Source organism: Vespa mandarinia, chromosome 25 (genome assembly GCF_050613455.1).
Source record: "Vespa mandarinia isolate Hongniang chromosome 25, ASM5061345v1, whole genome shotgun sequence".
NCBI lineage: Eukaryota > Metazoa > Arthropoda > Insecta > Hymenoptera > Vespidae > Vespa > Vespa mandarinia.
In genome coordinates this window covers 502,146-525,296 of record NC_140834.1, presented here as the reverse complement: position 1 = coordinate 525,296, position 23,151 = coordinate 502,146, and the positions used below count along the sequence as shown (strand labels likewise).

The 23,151-nt window shown below is 32.0% G+C and overlaps 1 protein-coding gene across 2 annotated transcripts; it reads right to left on the bottom strand.

Annotated features, from left to right (window-relative positions):
- Positions 1-359: 359 nt before the first annotated feature.
- LOC118446702 (phospholipid-transporting ATPase VD) lies at positions 360-22,924 on the bottom strand. Of its 2 annotated transcripts, XM_035877665.2 has the most exons (18): positions 22,090-22,923; positions 16,004-16,642; positions 15,607-15,786; positions 15,196-15,456; positions 5,621-5,896; positions 5,331-5,499; positions 4,898-5,251; positions 4,527-4,822; positions 4,232-4,411; positions 3,806-4,103; positions 3,247-3,679; positions 2,784-3,169; positions 2,346-2,633; positions 1,901-2,152; positions 1,671-1,775; positions 1,238-1,425; positions 947-1,114; positions 360-714 (listed from the first exon to the last, which is right to left on the bottom strand). In XM_035877665.2, the coding sequence occupies exons 2-18, from the start codon at positions 16,630-16,632 to the stop codon at positions 663-665; spliced, it is 4,515 nt and encodes a 1,504-aa protein (XP_035733558.1). In that variant the 5' UTR covers positions 16,633-16,642; positions 22,090-22,923; the 3' UTR covers positions 360-662. The 2 variants fall into 2 exon arrangements, 1 of the variants encoding a protein (XP_035733558.1); XR_014983589.1 differs by lacking the exons at positions 360-714; positions 947-1,114; positions 1,238-1,425 and having other exon boundaries at positions 2,510-2,633; positions 22,090-22,924.
- Between the last annotated feature and the right edge of the window lie 227 nt (positions 22,925-23,151).

The following is a 23,151-nucleotide window of genomic DNA, read 5'->3' as shown; positions in this document are numbered from 1 at the left end:
TTTTTACCCTCTCTTTTTTTTCTCTTTTTCGTTTTTTTTTTTGGTTTTTTTTTTATGCTTTTTTCTTTTTTGTTTAAGGCCACCACGATTTGACGGGTATTAAGAGTGTTATCTAAAAAAAAAAAAAAAAAAAAAAAAAAATGAAGAAAATTGAGAATAAAACTAAAAATAAATAAATAAATTAAAAAGATGAAGAAGAGTTAAAACTTTTAGAGATTAACAATTTGCAGGAGGGGAGCGCTTAAATAGAAATTTTTACTACGCTCCGACGTTGATTCATTATCGAAGAATTAATTAAATCTCGAATTTTCTTGTGTTTTTGTTTTCTTTTCTTCTTCTTCTTCTTCTTCTTCTTCTTCTTCTTCTTCTTCTTCTTCTTCTTCTTCTTCTTCTTCTTCTTCTTCTTCTTCTTCTTCTTCTTCTTCTTCTTCTTCTTCTTCTTCTTCTTCTTCTTCTTCTTCTTCTTCTTCTTCTTCTTCTTCCTTGTCTTCTTTTTCTTCTGGTAGCGGAGCAACAAGCAGATAGATAAGAAATTTTCAATGTTCCCATTTTGAAAATACGAAAGAACAATTATTATGGATAGTCCCATCCGTCTTGGCAGTTATTATCAACGTAATGTAATCAAGAGTCTTCGAAATGTTGTTTATATTCGAAATTTCTTGTCACGCAACGATGGTCGTTAATACGTCGTTCTGATTCCCATAACTCCTTGGCCTATCATGGATTGAATTTTTCAAGAGGATCGAAGAAGAAAAAATGAACGAGAGGGAGGTTGGACGTGGAAGAAAAGAAAAGGAAAAGAAATGAAAGAAAAAACAAAACAGAAAGAAAAAAAGAACAATTAAAGTACAATATTTTGCTTATTAAAGCGATCAAAAAAAAAAGAAAAAAAAAAAAAAAGAAAATCAAAAACAAAAACAAAAACAAAAACAAAAATGACGATTACCTGGCGGTGGTATTCCGAACCTGCGTCGAACTTGGCCAATCGGTGATAAAACTTGAATTGCCCCTTTCAATCATTCTCTCTCTACGTCCCTGAGTTTTCGAAACCGCAATAGTTGCACGTTGTATCATATCAGGTACCAATGTTGATCTCGCACTTCTATACGCCAATCTTAATATCGCATTGAACAGACAAATGTGATCAATGTGATAATATATAAATGATTTGTCGTGATTACAATTCTTTTTCTATTTTTGTTTTTTCTTTTTTTTTTGTCTTTTTTTTTTTAAGTACCTCGGTAGTGCGGCTAGTACTGTCGTTAATATCACAGAAAGCCAATAAGTATGCCTTCTAATCGCCATTTCCATTATCCAAAATGAACCCGGTAAACCCATACAATTAATACAAATGGCATTGTATATTAAACAGAATCCCATGTAAATGAAGAGCGATCCCATTATAGCGAGAACATGAATTATCGTCTGAAATATAGATGACATATTCAATCATACATATTTCTTATTCGCAATTCAATTCAATTAATTAATCATTTGTGATGCAAAGAAATTCACGTTTGACGTGCCACGCACGTCATTTTTCTTTCCGCATCAATCACCTGACGACGTGTCTAACACGTCGCTGGTCATCTCGACGTGCGTGGCACGTCTTCTCACCACAAGCGGTTAATACAAAAAATAATTAAATGATTAACAATTAATAAATATACCCAAGATCTTGTTTCTATCGATACATGTAATAGCATTGAAAAAATGCACGCTGTAGTTATGGTCGTTCCAAATTCCCATATATCAACGGTTGTATCGTAATACGTCTAAAAAATAATATACGAAAAGTTTAATTAATCAAAATTAAATTTCATTGGGCGGGAGAGGAGGGGGAGAAGGAGGAGGAGGAAGAGGAGATGGGGTGGGAGGAAATGACAATTGATCCACTAACTATGAAGATGGTAAAAAATATGACGATGCTCTCGTAAAAGGCGTCGGCTATAGTGATCCAAAAGGAGATCGGCCGATAAACTAAACCCAATCGTCCCCTTTTATAAAGTTCCGGCATAGAAAGTAAAATATTCGGTGTGGTTATTCGATCGTATACGCCTAGTACAAGAGGTGGTAGAGAAATGAACAACAGGTTGTACAACATCAGATAAATTTGGTCTATCATTACCGCACCGGAGAAACCACAGTAAAACTGTAAAAAAAAAAAAGAAACGAAAGAGGAAACAAGCATATACGTAACGTTGATATTAATCAAATGTCAAATTTAAAGATATGAAGCACAATAAGTAGTTGATAAGAAAAAGAAAAGAAAAAAAAAAAAAAGAAGAAAAAAAAGAAAAAGAAAAAAAAATATATATTCTACCAAGTCGTAAATGTGAACTTACCTGGAACCAAAATATGAGGAATACGAAAGTGGCATTTTTATAAAAAAAATACAATATCATTCTGGACAATCTATCGTAACACCAATGTCCATGTAACAGTAAAAGTCTATTTAACATGTAAAATCTGCAAATAGCAAAATCAGCGGCCATAACCGCTTGTCTACCTTCTTGACCGGATATACCAACACCAACATCGGCTGTTTGTATCATGCTCACGTCATTAGCACCATCGCCTATAGCCAACGTTCTCATTCTTAATTGTTCCTTCACTATACGTACTATATAAGCCTTGGAGGGAGGGAAAAAAAAGAGAAAAAAACATGAGACTTTAGAGAAAGAGAGAAAGATATATATATATATATATATATATATAAGTATAATCAAACGCTATTAGATATATTTTCTATTTAAGCTTTAAACTGAAGTTAAATACCTTACCTTTTGTAGGGGCGTAGCTCTGCAAGCAAGTACACTGGAACAGGTTCTTGTTAATTCAAGGAAAGGACCTGTTAAACCAGATCTTGGATCTAGTATGACCGTCAACGTTTTACCATCAACTACAAGTGCACGTTTCCTTGGCCATGGACTACCTATCCTATGAGCATCCCTTTCCGTTAAATCATAACTATACATAGCTATACCATCCTCATTACGATTATCAACGCCATCGTTCATTATATTATCCCTTTTGGCTGATTCCAAATAACCACGGATTAAAGTTTCCGCGACAGATTTCGATCTCGTTTGTAATTGCAAAAGTTGCATTGCCGGAGAAAATAAACCTGCTGAGTAAGCAACATTCACCGCTGTTTCTGGCTTATCACCTGAGGAAAGAAACAAAAAAACATATAAAAATAAACTCCCATAAAAAGGTTCACAAAGTATTGCTTTAAACACACACCTGTTAGAACCCAAACTACTATTCCAGCTTTAACAAGAGCGGTGATAGTTTCCGGTACACCAGGTTGCAATTTATCTTCGATCCCGGTTGCACCTAACAACGTCATATGATTTTCCAAACTGGCATAAGAGTCTCGTATACGACGTTCACGATTTTCAATGGCCAATTCCGCTTCCAAATGTTTCTCATGCCATGTTTCATATTCTTGTTGGGTCAATGATCTTCTTGCCATTACCAATGTGCGAAGACCTTGACGGGCATAAGAATTTAATTGTTGCCTGATCTTAGCCGAGGTCATAGAATTTTCATCGCTTGATGTCAATGACGCTAACACCGTAGTATCTGCTCCCTTGCTATACAAAATGATTTCACCGGTTAATGGATGACGTACGACAACTGACATACACTTCCTGCTGGAATCGAATGGCAAAACCTAAAATATATATATATACACATAGAAAGAGACAGAGACAGAAAGAGAGAGAGAGAGAGAGAGAGAGAGAGAGAGTGAGACAATTGTTAATATTATTGTCAAATTCAAATGATACTTCTTACTAACATATAAAATCTCATAACTTAGAATCGACTTGTCAGGCAATGAAATTATAGTATTGCGAGGTGTACGTTTAAGTAATTTAACATCGTATGCTCTTGCTGCATTGACCAATGCCAACTCATCAGGACTTTCAGCTTCGTAAATTGCTGACGTTGGTGTCAGTTGTTCGACTGACCTTCCGCTCATATCAAATATCGGACTCAAAATATTACGTCTCTTTTGTCCACCATTAGGCGATTGCTTTCTCGATAATAATCCCAAACTTAAGCTCGGTATCGACGTTACGTTTAATAATTTTGGCCTGCAAAACGAGGAGGACAACATCGTTGAAATAGAATTTTATCTTTTTTTTCTATTTTATCGCCAAAAAAAAAAAAAAAAAAAAAAAAAAAAATTCTATTCCTCTTTTAGATACCAATTTAAACTTACCTAACCACTTTAGATTGTAATTTAGGTGTATCGTTAAGAACCGCAGCCGAATCTATGATAGATGAGATTGGCGATGAACTATCACCTGTTATACTTGCTGGTGGTGTAGGCAATGGTAATGGTGGTATAGAGGGTGACGGTGATGGGGTCACGCTTCTTGACTCGGACAATCTCTCGTATCTACGATTACAATGGCAAATTTTAATTTAATGACGATCATCAAAAGAAAAGAAATAATACGAGATGAATAAAAGAAAGAAGTAAATATATAAATAAATAAATATCAAGTACCAACCTAGTCGGTCCACTACCATTTTTATGTGGTTCTTCGATAAGACCACTCGAGTTCATAATATCATGATGCGGTTGAGAATTAACCACAACCGTATTACAAGTTGCCAATACGATAAGGAACTCTTGTAAACGATGCCTAAATGTACCAATCAACAAGTCTTCTTTTAATCTTGGACAAGGTATTAAATTTTCACCCTCGCCCTCATGCGCATAATCTTGTCCACCTACTGCACACCTTCTAAATAACATCTTATTCTCCGTCAATGTTCCAGTCTTATCCGAAAATATATACTGAACCTAATGTAACAATAATTCAGGAACATTAATTAGATCTTCATTCAAATTTATATCCTATATTTGTCATTCCCATACCTGACCTAATTCTTCAGTAATATTCAAAGCACGACATTCAGCTCTACGTCCAGTTTCTTTGTCGTACAAAAAACTGTCACGACCAATGTGATATATCTGTCCGACTTTGGCCATTTCAATTGTCACATATAAACTCAATGGTATCATAACTTGTAGGATTATAACAAATGTCCAAAATGTAATCATACTCTCGTAATTAGGATCTTGTAAAACGGGAAGAAAGGGGATCAAAATTGTCGATGAAAAGGACGATAACCATAATCGATAACCAATTGCACCGATCATGCACAATTTTACCAATATTACCATACACCATATTATGTCGCAGTTCATCCTTTTCTCCAAACGCGAACGCTAAAAATCAATTAAAATTTAAAAACGAGAAGCCTCGATTGATAATAAATAATTTATTCATTTTGATTTCAATTTACACCTTGTGCCTTGGTCCACCATTATTCAACATAGCTTTGGTCTCATGTCCAGCATAGACCACAATACCTTCAATAAAGTCAGTATTTTTTAACAAACATTCCCTGAGTAATAAATTCTCAATTGTAACCGGTACCCTGCCGCCATTTGGATGTACTACAGCACCATGAAACCTAAAAAAAAAAAAAAAAAAAAAAAAAATAAAAAAAAAGTATTCAATTTTTTTTTCTTTTTTTTTTTTCCATAGAAATACATTTGATAAATATTATGTTAATCAATTTTCTTTTGTTTTACCTATTTATTTTAGTACTAGGTTGATCAACCTCAAGCATTGAACGAAATTTTGCCGGTTGAAATGTATCCTGCAATTCAAAAAAACCACGTACAACCTGTCGCTGTTTTAAATTCGTTTCGCCATCTAAATTACAGGTATCGATATAAGCTAAACCCTGAGGATCACTGCTACGGAGAAGTAATAGATCTGCCGGTACTACTTCGTTGTTTGAAAGGTGTACCAGGTCACCGACCTTTACATCCTTCCATGCAACTTGCATGTATCTACCACCTTCCCTGTAACAATAATAAAATAAATAAAAAAAAAAAAAAAATAAAAAATAGATATATCACTTAATGACACCATACTTTCGTAATAATTCAAAGGAATATTTTTTAATACATATTTTAGAGAGACATTAGATTAAGGAAAAAAAAAAAAAGAAGAAGGGAAAAAAAATCTGTGTTACATAAAATGAACAATTGTAAGGCTTTGCTAACTAAAATCCAAGAATCTACGGAATACAATGAACAATTCGACATCGAACAATGAAAATAATTTATCATTTGATCGACATTTAATTTAATATAATTAATTATTAATCATTAAAGAAAATTTTGTTCTTCTATCGATGATAGAAATTATATAATGGAAATTAGAGAAAGGGAAAAAAATAATAGGATCTCTAAAACGATGCTGTTATGCGTCATTGATCCTAATGTGTGTGTGTGTATGTGTATGTGTGTGAAAGAGAGAGAAAGAGAGAGAGAGAGAGAGAGAGAAAGAGAATTAGAAGGTCGAGACCAAGACCGAGAACTTTTGTGCAACCTTTCAATGCCTACTAACTATCTAACCTATCAGTCTATTTATCTATCCATGAAAAAAATAAAATAAAAAAAAAAAAAAAAAAAAGGTAAAGGAGAAAAAAACGAGAGAGAGAGAGAGAGAGAAAGGAAACAAAACGATACAACGTAACAAGACTCGTGTAGCGTGACATTTGAATTAAGTCTGACTAAGTTAAAGCCCTACGGACTACTTATGAATATTTAATATTACATACCTTCTTTTATTTATATCTATTTCATGAACAATGAACAATTAGGCCAACTATCCACTCCAATTATTATAAATGATACTTTGTCACGATAAAATCTCACGAGACTCGTTCATTTTAATTCTTATTAAATTGTATATATATATATATATATATATATACATACACACACAGAGAAAGATAATAATTATTGTTCGGAATCATTTTAAAAATTTTATACGTTTAATTTGATAACTAATCGATTCATATAATATATTATTGCTTTCAATCGAAAATTATATTATTACATATTTATAACACATATTGTGATAATCATTGGAACATATTAATATTGATTTCAAACGACTCTCTTTGATGTATTAAAACTATCTTATTTATATGCATAGACTTTTTATATCTTATGTATATACATACATACACACACACACACACACACACACACATATATATATATATATATCTATATGTCAAAGTAATAACAGTGGCTAATGAATTATTTCTAAGATGAAACACTCGAACGAAGGTTTCTCGTCAAAGAGAGTATCAAGAAGTAATCAACTTCTGACTGTCGATATGTGCCACATACTTGAGTTATTGTTAGATGCGTGGTCGAACGTATTACCAATCTCATGTATATGTGTGAAGGTCAACCAATCTTCAATACTCGTACGATATTCGCACGAGTTTCGAACGAATTGTGCTAATGCATCTTTAAAAAAAAAGAAAAAAAAAAAGAGAGAGAGAGAGAGAGAGAGAGAGAGAGAGAAAGACGAGGAAAAAACAAAAATACACACACAGAGCGAGAGAGAGAGAGAGAGATCGAATACGTGATTCATCATTCCTCTGGTTTTATTATTTACAGGAAACTTAAATGAATAAAAAAAAAGAAGAAAAAAAAAAAGAAAAAAAAGAAAAAGGAAAAAAGTAATATATCACATCGGAACAAATAGGATTGATTATTGGAATATCATAAATAAATTCTTTACATATGTTTTATCGCGCATTAATTTAATTTCAGCTGTTAAATGTGACCAATCATTTTTACGATCGAAATTAATCGATTCCTCGCGATCCTCCTCCTATCATCACTCCTATTCCCCTCACCCATTCAGCCTAGCACACTCCCTCCTCACTTTTTTTCACTTTTTCATCCTCCTTTCTCTTTTTATATCATGAATTAATATTGTCTACGGTGAGACCAAGTAAATTACCAATACAAATAAAATGATCTCGTTCCCGTGTCCCACATACTCCTTTTTCTTTAACGCGCATGGTTTCTAATGATGTAACTGTGATGACGTCAGATGGGTACTACTTAACGGCACTTGTTCGAAGAAAGATGAAGAGAAGTAGAAGGAGGAGGAAGAGGAGGAGGAGGAGGAGAAGAAGGAGGAAAATCCTTTGAAGGATACTTCACTACTTCTCTTCACCACCTCCCATCATGACAACTTCAATAAGATAATACCAAGCAAATCGACAGAACAACAACCACTTTATGTACCGATTTGAGCATCATCATTCCAATATTATTTGTAATTATGTTTAGACATGATGGATACAATATTATTAACGAATCAAATCGAATTGCTTGAATGTAACGACTAGAAAATGATTATGTATAAAATTATTCGAAAAATTAATATTTGTTCTTTTTCTGTTTTTTTTTCTTTTTTTTTTTTTCTTTTTTAACAACTGTTTCTAAGAATAATGTTCAGGGAAAAAGAAGTAAATAATGTACTGTAAGTTTATTTGTGCATCATTGCCTGTGTATGTGTGTGTGTTTGTGTACAAGTACATTAACCGGTTTTATTGTTATATACTACCCGCGATAAAAGATATTTTTATCTCTCTTTTCACTCCCCACCCCATCATCCCCCCACCCTTCAATTAATAATTTATCTCATCCTGTTACCTATCTCATGAAAATGCAAATAACGTTTTATTATTATCATTATTTTTTCTTCTTCTTTTTTGATTTTTTTGATTTTTTTTTTCTTTTTGTTTCTCGACAATCCTAATTTCCACGACAAAAGTTTCTATTTCTTTTGAATATATACGATGTGCCAGTGAATCATTCTTTTTTCTTTTTTTAATATTCCCAAGGAAAAAAGAGGGAATCTATTTAATGGCTTCACTAATTTTTTTTTTTTTTTTTCTTAAGTTCTACTACAGCGCTCGACTATTATTAGTAGGCTATTTCAAATTTTTGTGTGGCTTTGTCGCTAATGAAAGAAAAATTAATGAGAAAAGGTCAGAGAAGTTCAGGGCGATCATATTGCAAGTACGACAAATGGAGGATCAGCGAGAGAAGGTCGATTAAAAAAAAAAAAAAAATGAAAAAGAAAAGAAAACAAAAAAAAAATGTAAAGACGTACGGAGTCGTGCGAAACAGATAAACAGGAAACTTTCAAACTTTTAAAAAAGTACTTGGCAACGTGAAAGACAGCGCTAATTCATCATTGGTACTATCGTTATCTATGTTTTGTGGTATAATCAGGCTGGAAGAACTTGAAGAATAACGCGCGCTTCGAAACGCTTTTTATGAGATTACGAACGATATCGATATGACGTAGAGATATATAACTTGCTGACACATCGTAACACATAAATACACACACACACACACACATAGAAAAAGAGATATACAGGTATATTTGAATCTTAGAAAATTAGTTGGTAAATCGAATTATCTATATCTTTTTCAATTGATATTGAAAATGTCTAATGACGACCATATGGAAACTATTGACGTCATTCTCGGAGTTTCCTGAACGATAAAAAAAAAAAAAAAAAAAAAAAAAAAAAAAAAAAAAACAGAAAAAATATATTTCTAATCATTTTCTGATTAGAGAGACAGCAATATATCTTTGGAGATCTATCCGATTGACGATTAATAACTCATCATATTTGGATTATTACAATAACGAAAAGAAATGTATTTTCTAATAATTTTCTATTGAAATAATTTGATCAGATCTATTTGATCGTTAGTGCGGCATCGTTTAAAAAAAAAAAAATTAAAAGAAAAAAAAAAAATATCTTCTAATCACTTAACACCGATAATACAATTTGTCGAATTTGCCGTAGTACAATTCGCGGGCATATTTTTTTTTTTTTTTTTTTTTTTTTTTTATGAATGACAAAAGAAAAAGAAACACCATATAATCAATAACCATATCTAATATAGAAGTACTATTATTAGATTAAAGTTTTTGATGGATTTCCGTCGTTCGATCAATCGAACAAACAATTCCCCCATTAGCAAACATTTCGTAGGATTTTCTGTACGATCTTAGCGCGCACCTTTTAAAGTTTTTTTTCCTTTTTTTTTTTCTTTTTTCTTTTTTTTTTGTCAACAAAGGTGCAAACGAGATAAGCGATAAATTTCCAGTCGATTTCGTGGCAAATACATCGACGAAACTATAAGACAAACTTAAAGATAGATAAGATGAGATTGAAAGTGAAAAAAAGGTAGACAAAAAGAGAAAATGAAAGAGAGAGAGAGAGAAATCGGAACAAATAGAAGAAAACCATGACACGTATGTATATGCATATCTACTTGCACTGTGCGTTGGTACCTGTAAAAAGTATATTTCAAGAATAATTCATAAATAGGACGTGACGATGTCGAGTTTAATGGATGAAGGCATAAAGACGTATGTAATCAATGAAAAGAAAACAGAGAGAGAGAGAGAGAGAGAGAGAAAGAGAGAATGAGAGAAAGAGAGAGGAAGGATTTGAACCTTGTTAGAAAACCCTGAGGAAAAATTCACTTAATTCACTCATGCAATAGAATATTTTCCTCGACCTGATTATTTTCTTCATTCTAGAATATAATTCTTAACTGGAGTATAAAAAGATCATTTGATCGATCATGTTTACGTACCTTTTAATAAAGTAACTTCGACGATATCGAAAGATTAGAACTAACCGCTTTAAACTTCCGTTCCTATCTTATTCAAGGCAAATATGTATTTAATTGGCGGTTAGTGAATTTCTTTTCTTTTTATTGTTTGTACGCACTCCAATTTCTTTCCGCTTAACAACAATTTTAATATTAACATTGTTATAAATAAATATATATATATATATATATATATATATATATGAATGGTTCGCGAGTATGATCATGAATCCTTACGGTTAATAAATTTAAAGGGCTTCTTGCGGTTAAATTATTCGGAGTTTTTGGAAAATTTGTAAAAGTTATTATTCGCTAAAAGCTGCTCTAAATGTTCGGTGATTTATTACGGTTGTTTGGATTCGTCGGGGTTATAACAGTAATTTTATGCAACGACACGTTCTATCGATTTGGAGTGGAGTAACGTAAACATACACCCACACATGTACATACATACATACATACATACATACATACATACATACATACATACATACATACATATATATATATATATATATATATATATATATGGATAAACACAATGTAGACGCTCATGCGCGCGGGCGTTTTTATATATTTATTTGTGACCTCTAGCAAAATGGTGACATATAATATTGTTCTTTGGATTGTTCATAATTTAAAAAAATATATATAAATAAATGTATGTGTGTGTGTGTGTGTGTGTAGAAGAATTAAATTTGAAGAAAGAAAATTTCTCTTTTCGATCGGTGTCAATGACCGATAAGAGTAGACAAAGAACACCGTAGAACACATCGTTATGTTACAATAATAGTAGTGTAGCTAGAGAAACAACTTGTGGGAATTCGCATAGTCTTGCAGTCAATGCGAATAAAAAGGAAGAGAGAAAAAAGTAAAAAAGAGAGAGAGAGAGAGAGAGAGGGAGGGAGAAAAAGAGAGAAGTGATCGGTGTAACCGATCGATCGTACTATCCGTTATATTATCAAAGTCTTTTTCAAAGAAACCACAAACCGCAAAAGAGGTAACGATAGCAAGAGAGAGAGAGAGAGAGAGAGAAAGAGAGAGAGAGAGAAAAAATGTTTGTCTTAAACCCCAAGAACTATTTATTCAAACTCAACAGGGTCCATTCTTCGATCGTGAATACATTAAACTAATAATATATTCATTGACCTTCAAATAAATAGTCTTTCTCATTCACAAATGCTTTTTAACTTGTTGAACCTTACATGAACTTATTTTTAATGTCACTGCAACTAGTGGTTGAACCGAATAAAGCTCAATCAAAAATTTTCTACACCAATTAATATATATATATATATATTTTTTTTTTTTCATTATAAATAAGACATTACGCGGATTAAAGTTTAAAAAGAAGAAGAAGAAGAAGAAGAAGAAAGAAAAAAGAAGAAATATTCCATGTAGTTCGTTAAAAATCAATCAATTCAATTTTATTATCGTAGCAAACATTTGATGATTGGAACGAATAAAATCGAACGAAATTTTTTATTGATACAATTACATGCTACACGTGTATATATATTTCTTTATTCTTTTTTGCTTCCTTTTTTTTCTTCTCACCCGTTATAATCGAATCATTAACCAGGGCAAAACGTGACTGACTGAATGATCGAATGTAATTGTCAAGGTCACATTTTAGTTCATCGTTAGATATAGTACATGGACAGACAAATAGATAGTTAGATAGACAGATAGATAGATAGATAGATGGATAGATGAATAGATAATGTATATCGTGTTACGAAGGTGAAGATAGATAAACGAAAATCAAATCGTTAGAATGTGGGCCGTGTGTCACGATCCGACGACGTCATTTTCAATTGACCGCATAATGGCGTCGATCGAACGTCTCCTGAATGACGATTGAAGGGAACATCGAATTAGAATGAAGAGAAAGGGGGAAAAGAAAGAAAGAGAGAAAGGGAGAGAGAGAGAGAGAGAGAGAATGAAGACAAGGTACACGTGTACCGAAGCTTCTTATCCGAACGCAATCTTATTAAGTTAAAATTCTCTAGGATCTCTTTAAAACACGCAACCAAAAAGAAACCATATCACCTAGGGGAAAAAGAAAGAAAAAAACAAAACAAAAGAAAGAAAGAATGATAAATAAAAAAATTACCAGACGACTGATAAAAAATGAACTTCGAAAGTATTTTCAATCCCTTTTTCGCTAATTAAACCCTTTACAACTATCACCTAAACCTAATCTATTTATCTATCCATTTATCTGTTCCAAATACGTTAAGGTTAAATCTTATCGATAAAAGAAGGTGATTAAAGCTTAAATTATTGTCGAAAGTCAAATAGAAATTGAACGATCGGACATAACGAAGAGGGTGTGAGTGAGGTGAAGGAAAAAAAAAAAAAAAAAAAGAAAAAAAGAGAGAAAGAAAAAAAGAAAAGAAAAGAAAAAAAATCAAAACGAAATTTAAACGATGAAAGAGAATAAACGCACGTTAAACCTCGCGTTTTATTTTACTACGATGAAGTCGTCGGCATAGAGCATTGTTTAACTAAAAACTATTCCGCACACCAACCAGTGTATTACATGTGTTAAAGCTTCGCGATAATATGAAGGAAGGGGAGCGGGAGGACGGGGGCGGGGGAGGAGGGGTTAAATGGCCACGAGGAAAGAATGATAAAGAATTACGACTGACATAATTCATCCGTTAATAGAAGGTCGTGCCGATTTATTATTGAAAAGAAAGAAAAAGAAGAAAAAGAAGAAGAAAGAAAGACAGAAAAAGAAAAAAAGAAAAAAGAAAAAAAAAACTAAGAAAAAAATTGCTAAGACTGCAATCAATACTCACACTCTCACTATTACCCCCTTTTTAATTTCTCCATTTTTGAATTTATATCAATTTTTTGTTTCTCTCTTTTTTTTTTTTTTTTTTTTTTTGTTTATTTATTTATTTATTTTTTTTTTTTGTATTGTATATACAGGAACTTAGGTATATCAGAATCACAACAATAGATCGATACCTTTACATATATGTATATATATATATATATATATATATATATATATATATATATATATATATGTAATACATACACATATACTCTTGCATATAATTGTGTATGTGTGTGTCAGCAGTCGTGCGATTAAATTGCATTATAAATGACCTCCGTGTCGTGATCGTTCTAGGGACATACTACGTAGCATACTAGAGTAAGCAGAAGTAAAAGGATACTATATACAGTTATCAAGCAAAGCAACGAGCTTTTATCATTCTGATAACACCCTAACTTCTTATCCCAATATTTAATTGAATTTTTTTTCCCCCTCATATTTTTCTTTTCTTTTTCTTTTTTTTTTCGTTCTTTTTTTTTCTGCTTCCTCTCCCCCAACTGAATCTCTCGACTATCATCTTCTCCTTCTCTTTCTTTTCTCTCTCTCTCTCTCTCTCTCTCCTAGCAACAGCTTCTTCGATAGATCTTCAAGATTAGATCGATTAAATCCTTTGGATAAAATTCTCGATAAAATTCGATCGATTCCAAAAAAAAAAAAAAAAAAAAGGAAAGAAAGAAAAAGAAAAAGATAAAAAAGAATATAAACGATAGTTTTATTTATTCGGAATCTTGTATAAATATGTGTTGAGATTGAACGTGGATGTACAAGTGTTTTCCACAGCATATATATATATAACTATGCGAAATGAGAAAATAAGAGATAAAGAGAAAGATATTTGAAAAGAACCATGACCTGTTCTCTTCAATGTAAAAGTATCTGTTAAGTATAATCACCAACGCAGTCATTATGAAAAAGGAAACTGACATTGTAAAATATATCACTGAGAATAATCACTCGTTCGTTTCATCTTTTAGTCTCATTAATAACTAACGTTTGTGAAATAATTCAAAATGAAATTTGAATAAATAAATAAATAAATAAATAAAGAAAGAAAGAAAGAAAGGAAGAAATAATAACAAAGAAAAAAAAAAAAAAGAAGAAGAAAGAAAGCAGAGAAAAAAGATGGAACGGAAGTAGTGAGGTAATGTAAATGATAGGAGATAAAAGAGAGAGAACAAAAAAGTATAGAGGTCTGTCCTGATAATACCAATATATCTCGACATTTTTTTTTTATGACTAAACTTTATCTATATACTTAATATAAATATATATATATATATATATACTCTTCGAATATATGATGATACTCTTGAGAGACAAGCGAGACACTTGTCTTTCAAGAGACAAGCCGATCTCATTCATACATAAAAAAAAAAATATATATATATATATATATATATATACACATATATACACAAGTATATAATATATATATATATGTGTACGTATGTATATGTACGATGTTGATGGTCGACCTACATGCTTTCGAACGACAACCACCACATTGGTATCGATCGATCGAATTCCATGATTCAGAAGGAGCAATCCCTTTTTTTTCTGAAGAGTCCCAATACTAAATCAATTTCCACGTTTTATTTATTTATCTTCCATCTTTAAATTAAACGATTAAACTCTAGTTCAATACTATATTAAAAAAAAAAATTCTCGATTCCGCGTTACACGTACAAAGAAACAAATATACATACACACACACATATATATATATATATATATATATATATAAATATTATTTATTTCTATTTTATATATGCATTTAAAAACTTACCCAACATATACGCGACATGTTGAATTGTTGATTCTACGATCGCTCATAGATCTTCTTCGATCTTCAAAGATATCTTTCAAAGCTGTTACACCCAATACAAATACAACTGGTATTATTGCCACTTCCTTTCCAAATGCATTGATATCTGGTACCCAATTAAGTAGAACGATGAATATAAAATATAAATTAGCAATACGTCGGCACTGTTCGAACAGGTTACGTGGTATAAAGTTCAGGATCGTATATTTCGTTGTCTTTATCCTATACATTGTTATATATATATATATATATTTTTTTTTGTTTTGGCATAGAGAAGAAACAAAAAAATAAATAAAATTAATTATTGATATAAATAGGATTAACGAAAGATCTATTTGAAATAATGATAAATATATCGACGAAAGTTCTAACCTATTGTTCATCCTTCCTCCATTTGGATGTTGACTTTTTGAGGTACGCGGTGGTACCAAGTGATTAGGTACGATGGTCCTTAATCTGGGCTCCTCTGGTAAAGATCCAAAATAACGTGCCCAAATTCTTCTCCATAATGGCGGTGCCGCGCTACGTCTTATTGTATAAATTGATTCCGATCTATAATAATCATTTTGTTATTAAACGAAACAAAAACAAGATAACAACAAAAAAGGAAGAAATACTCGTCCTAATGGATTCTCTAAACGATCGATCAGATTTAATCGAATGACGGACGACGACGAAAGGGGAGGAAAAGAGAGAAAAAAAAAAATAAAAGAAGAAGAAGGATTGGATCTCCATATAAATCCAAATTAAGATCAATGTTTAAACTTACCTGGAGGCTTGCCTGGAATGTCCACGAAAGGAGGGCACTTTTCCAGCAGTCGACGGCCGTGATTCCTCTCTGTGGCCAGGGGGCAAAATAAAATCTGTTCTCGAGCCAACACGACTGTGCCCCGAAACAGGAAGTTGACTTTGAACATCTACAACCTGTCCTTGACTGAATGCTCTCTGATGTCCTGGTTTTTTCAATGCCGACGGTCGGATCGGACCGGTTAACGTTGGTAAAGGACCTAAATATGATCCACCACCGGTTGGCCAGGGTGGTGTTTGCCATGATGTTTGATATGTTATTGGATTTGTCGTAACGCTTGAACTCGCCAGGACACCACCATGACTGGCTGATCTTGTATGGGTCTTTGAATATGGTCTTCTTCTTAATCGAGATGAAGGATCCTCGATATCCTTGATCTCTCCGACATCGTTGGTTCTCATGGAACCAAGTATAGTAGGTGCTGATAATGGTGGGAGTTGTAGGGTTGATATAGTATTTCCTGGATATTGTTGTTGTTGTTGTTGTTGTTGCTGTTGTTGTTGCTGACGAGAAACTCCCGGGAATACGTAAAGAGAAGCCTGTTTCTCGATCTCCTCGCAAGCTGCTTCTTGCATACCTCTCTCGGACATACTGGCACATCTATAAATTCATTATTTTATCTTCCACTAACTCCTTCAGATACTCGTCAAAAGTAAAACGAGTAAACGAATCAATCGATAACGATCTTATCAACAATATTTTCCTTCAGATGTAACAACAACGGAACTGGTATCCATCAAAGAGGTTCGTTAGAACTTTGGGATATATATTTAATGGATTATAATTGGATCATAAGATAATTTTTCAAATTATATTCCGACCGTTCAAATAATTCATTCCTTCTTTCAATGTCTATATTTTCAATACCGAACGAATATTCCTCAATATATTCCCGAATATTAACGATCCCGATAGATACGAAAATTGCTCGGAAGAATGTCTACTTTCTTCGTTCTATTTTTATGATAGCACAACACCCACTGAATAAGATACAGAATATGTATCCGAGAGAGAGAGAGAGAGAGAGAGAGAGAGAGAGAGAGAGAGAAATTGAGAGAGATAGGATGTTCAGGAAGCAACTTCGTAATCCATTTGGAAGCGATGACTCTTCAAAGCATTGGGTGCACTTGCACTCGTTCGACACACCAAAGCTATTAATAAGATTAACCAAACTTTCCTTTCTTTTCTTTTACATATGTATATATATATATTTTTTTTTTAAAGAACAAATAAATTCAAAAAAAAAAAAAAGAAAAAAGAAAAAAAAATAGTTCCAAGAAGCAATTGGACAGACACGTACTTTGACTTTACTCGTTCGCGAACTGAACGATACGAAAAGATGACGGTTCTATACGTATGTCACTAAAGAGCGTATCTAAGTCACCTTATCTCTCCCTTTTTCCCTTCCCCTCTCCTTCTCTCTCTCTCTCTCTCTCTCTCACTCCCCCCGAACCATTTCTCCCTCTTAACGAAACATATTCGTTCGTCGTTAAACTGAACAGTCGATAAGACGAAAACCCGCGCGAGCTCGATTTTATTCGAAAAGAAAAAAAAATCATTTTTTCCGGGTTATATATTATGAAAGAAAAAAAAAAAAGAAAAAGAGAGAGAGAGAGAAAGAGATGATCATTTGAACGATTATCCAATCGATCCAACATTTAGTCGGATATTTGATCGAAAGTCGTGCAATTCTTTTGATTCTGTTTTCTTTCTTTTTTTTTTCTCTCTCTCTCTTTTTTTCTTTTTTTTTTTTTAATAAAAACATTATATCATTCCTGCGGAATGAAATTCTATATTTATTTTGAATGCCACGTCGATTTATAAGCTAATTACGTAATCACAGCGAAGAATACATTTACCATGGTAAAGATCTGCTGAATTCAATTGGATTTAAAAAGAAAGAAAGAAAGAAAGAAAGAAAAAAGAGAAAAATCTATCAGATAAAAAGGGAGGAATTTTTTTTTCTTCTTCTCCTTTTTTTGTTCTTTTCTTTTTTATTATTATTATTATTATTATTATTATTATTATTAATTTGTTTTTTGCTATTATTTAACGTAACAACAAACGTAATTTTATCGTAATTTTGAAGGATATCTAAAACATATATGCTAAACTAAACAAGTAATACAATTTGTATTATCTTATTATACTATTGCTATGAGGAAAAAGACATTAACTATGTCCTTGACGAAATTTGGTGAGTTTCGTTGAAGGAGAAAAAAAAAGAAGAAAATAAATAAATATATATATATATATATATATATATATATATATATATATATATATATATAATTTTTCCTGAGAGGAAAACAAATGCAATCTCAAGATTCGCGTAAAAGAAAAAAAAGAAAAGAAAAGAAAAAAGAAAATATCTGCTAATTGGATAAGAAGAAATCTGGTGAAATGTAATAAACCTTTGGAGAAATAATCAATTAATAAGAAATTAAAGCCCGATTTCTAAAAATAATATTTTTATCTGTTCTCCAAAAATTATTGTACACTTTCCCCAGAGGAAAAAAAAAGAAAAAAAAAAAAAAAAAAAAAAGAAAAACCCAGACATTGGCGCAACATACACCAATGCTTTGACTCCTTTATTATATTTGAATTATGTACGACCAGTTTCTCAAATAATCATTTCGGAATCACTCGCGGAGTCGCGTGTTGTACAGGTGAAAGCAACTAAAGGATTCCACTGTGGTTGGATCGATGCCAAGCTAAATCCCTACGCCTAATGTAAACGGACAATATCAAGGGTAGAAAAATCGACCAATAGAAATTTAGGTCATGATGAAATATAAAGGACACATAACTAACATCTCGAAACAAAATGAAAATCACATAATATTTCACCGATCCGAAAAAAAAAAAAAAAAAAAAAAAGTTTCTTAATAAACTTTATATTCTGTTCCTTGTATACCTTTGTAATTAGGTATAAAAGGAATGATTTTTTTTTAACGAAATAAAAATCAAGATTTAAGGGGATTAAGATCGATAATTATCTTTTGTTGGTTCCACCCCTTTTTATACAATGGGAATATAAAAAAAAAAAAAGAAAAAAAAAAAATATCGTCGAATAAAAAACTAATCAAAATATTTGTACAAATTCGATATTGTATCCTGTACAAGTACATACGTACATATTTATTTAAAAAAAAAAAAAAAAATATATATATATATAGTGATGTCATATGTAAATAAAAATCCTCATAAAGAATTCGATTCCGTGTCGAGTCAAAGGTCATCGGAATTATTATTTTTTTTTTAAATAATATTGCATCTGTATTATATAGGGTATCTAAAAGGACGATCCAACATACATTTCCGATCAAACATGGAATAACATATGGCATAATTAATATATCGTTTTCAAGAATGAAAATGTACATACACACACGCACACACACAAACACAGAATTGTGTCATTAAAAAAAAAGGAAAAAAAAAACAAATATCCTTACGAGAATTCAATTCCGCATAGAATCGAAGGTTACTGGAGTTGTCCTTTTTTTTCCCCCCCCCCATAATTTTATGAAATAGGTTTATTCAAGGAACACCCTTTATATATATATATATATATATATATATATATATATGTATAACAAAGTAACAGTTATTACAGTAAACTTACAATGCGAAATATAACCCGATGATATTGATCATTATTTTTTTTCCCTCTTTTTTTTTTTGTTTCGTTTTTTCTTTCTTTTAAACTCGATCGAAGAACACCGTCCATCCATTTAATGACGTGTCCTTCGAAGTTGTCAATGTATTCGAATAATAACGAAAAATTTCTTTCACTGAATCCTCGTTAACTCGTTAGACGAAGTCCCAACCGGTTTCATTGGCGAGTTAAAAGACTAAGCGTAAGAATCGGTATAAAAAGAAACGAATGACCTTCCAACTCGGACGAGTAAGTAGTAAGATCAGATCCAATGATTTTTTTCCTCTTTCTTTTCTTTTTTTTCTTTAATTTTCTTTTTTTTTTTTTTTTTTTCTATTTTTTCTTCCTCCCTTAACACAAACACACATATAAATACACAATCGAGAAGGTCGATATAAAAATCGGTCAAAATGATTATCTTCATTTTTATAAATGATCGACGGTACCTAATCTTATCCTCGTTTGAACTTTGAAAGAAAGAGAGAAAAAGAAAGTAAAAAAAAAAAAAAAAAAAAAAAAAAAAAGAAGAAAGAGAAAGAAAAAAAAACAAAGACAATCGATTATTTCTCCGCATACACCCTGCCATTACCCTACCCCGAATCGCCCCAAGAATTACATCCTCTTCTATTACGTGTTACTTTAGTGCACAACGATTTACTACCATACGCATGTAAAAGTTCATGGTCGAAGTAATTCAAAACTTTTGTCCAACATATATATATGTATATATATATATATATATGTATGTATATATGTATATACGATCGCGAATTAATAATCATCATGGCCGTCAGAATAGAATCGTTCTTAATAACGAAAGACGAAGCCAGTAAAACGAGATAAATGATCCAGGATCGCGTAACTAATTTATGCTTGGCTCTTATATACATACATATATATATATATATATATATATATATACACGTATACATTGTTACATATTACACAAGGTTGTTTCATTAACGTTCACCGATTTGTATTCTCGCTTTTGTCAATCGATCGATCGTTTTATAATACTTTTATGATCGAGATAAATATGATCGACTGTGATATCCAACGGTAGATCATCTTGGTAAAATGAAATCATTTTTGTAGATCCTGAAAAATCATTCTTCATCCCTTGTTGGAAACCTATCCAAAGTTTTGTTTTTATTTTATTTCTTTTTTTTGTTTTCTTCTTTTTTCTTTCTTCTTCGCAATATCGTATGCCGCATTAGACGAAGAAAATGAAGATAAAGAAGAAGAAGGTTTGCTGAGAAATTAGTTGAAAGAAGAATAGAAAATACTCTGTCCCCTTTATCCTTTCTTGGACTACACAATATCACGAGTAACATACAAATACGATTGAAAGTGTCGTACATGGAATCTTATTTAAACGATGATAGTAGATAGACAGATGGATACTTATGTGTGAGACTAGTTTTGTTAAAAAAAAAAAAAAAAAAGAAAAAAACAAAAAAAAAGCAAAAAAAAAGAAAGAAGAAAAAAAATGCGCGTAGAATTTATACGGAAGAAAAAGAAGAGGAGGAAAAAATCCGAACAAATATGGCGTCCTCATTTTACGCGGAAGACAAATTTTACAGAAGAAGAAAAAAAAAGAAAATAAAAGAAAATAAATCCGGACAAATATGGCGTCCTCAATTTAAGCGGGAGATAAATTTGAAGAGAAAAAATTAAAAAAAAAAAAAAAAATAGAAAAAGAAGAAGAAAAAGAAGAGGAGGAAAGAAACCGAACAAATATGGCGTCCCCATTTTTACGCAGGAAGCGAATTTAAAAACAAAACAAAACAAAACAAAAAAAAAAGAAAAAGAAAAAGAAAAAATAAAGAAAAGAAAAGGAAAAAAAATCTAAAGAAGAAAGAAACAGAATGAACATGACGTCCTCGCGTTTTACGCGGGTGGACGAATTTGAAGAAGAGGAAGAAGAAGAAGAAGAAGAAGAAGAAGAAAAAGAAAAAGGATAATAATTTCGAAATTTTATTTCCAATTCGATGACGAGGTTAATTCGTTTTCGAATATAATTAATTTGTTCAACTAAAACGTAAGCATTGCCACGGAACGGAATAACTCCAAAGGAATAATTTTCTCTTCGCTTGGAAGATTAGTTCTTAACACACATTTTCAAACTACGTAAACTCGAAATTGAAAGTATGTATATACATATTACATATTTATATATATACATATATATATATATATATATATATATATATATATATATATATAAATGTATTGGATTATGAGGTCTGCAATTGGTTGAATTTAAATACGAAATTTCTCTTCCTCGTCACATTAATTAAAGTACGTTAGAAACGTATACGATAAAGAAAGAAAAAAAATAATAATAATAATAATAATAATAATAATAATGTGATAATATACTAACATTTTGTGGGGGCTCCCAACGTGGTCCACGTGGCCTTGGAAAACGCTTCCTGATCCGAGGGATGGCACTGCTCTCTCTTTCTCTCTCTTTCTATCTCACTCTTTCTTTTCTCTCTCTCTCTCTCTCTCTCTCTCTCTCTCTCTCTCTCCCCCGCGGTGTCTTCGAACTCTCTTTGCTTACGTTTCACATCGTATCGTTGAGAAACAAAAATACAACTTTATAATATCGCCCGGTATATATATATTTATATATATAATATATAATCCACTCGTCGATGTTTAAGATATAAAAAAAAAAAAAAAGAAAAATAAAGAAAAAATATTAACAAAAGTGAAATATCGAAACCGAAATAAAAACAAAAAAAAAGAAGAAAAGGAGATCAAGCGAAATTTTTTTCCCGTTCCGAGAATCTTTTACTTTTTTTCTTATTATTATTTTCTTCTTCTTTTTTTCTCTTTTTTTTTAATTCTATTTATTTACTTTTTCTTCAATTTCGAAAAATCTAATAAAAAAAAGATCGTAAAAAGGTACGTGACGTTTCATGAAAACGTTTTAAGGATCGTTTTCGATCAAAATATGCTTAAAGAGCCGGTTACGACGACATTTATTGGCGACCCGTTAGATAGATAAACTCTAAGTACACGCGCGTACATATACGCACACCAGAGATAACACTACGACGAACACATAGATAAGACTTAAGGCAGACAAACACACCGCGCAAGAGGAGGAAAGAAGAGATGATACGGAAGAGCGCGCGAACTTCTTCGTACTGACGTTACCGTTCACCGTTCCTTCCCCTTCCGTCACTATCCCCATTATTCCCCCCCATAACCATCACCACCTCCACCACCACCACCACCACCACCTCCTTCTATCTCTTCCCACTCCGATGGAACGAACGCAACGAACCCACGAACGAACGAGTCCACCGCCATAGGCAAACTGACACGATAACGAGATGCGTGGCGCGCCACTGTACGGACACAGCAGCGCCTTCTCTCGGTCGATAACAAAATGACGATCGACAAGCATGGCAGCCAATCAAACGCATAGAAACTT

Bases quoted from the DNA above. Each gene is read 5' to 3' on its own strand.
- LOC118446702 (XM_035877665.2), bottom strand. From the start codon at position 16,632: ATGTCCGAGAGAGGTATGCAAGAAGCAGCTTGCGAGGAGATCGAGAAA. The intron at 5,897-15,195 runs GTAAGTTTTTAA...TTATTGTTACAG, and splicing joins ACATGTCGCGTATATGTTGG to GGAAGGTGGTAGATACATGC. The intron at 1,115-1,237 runs GTACTTAAAAAA...TGCGATATTAAG, and splicing joins GTACTAGCCGCACTACCGAG to ATTGGCGTATAGAAGTGCGA.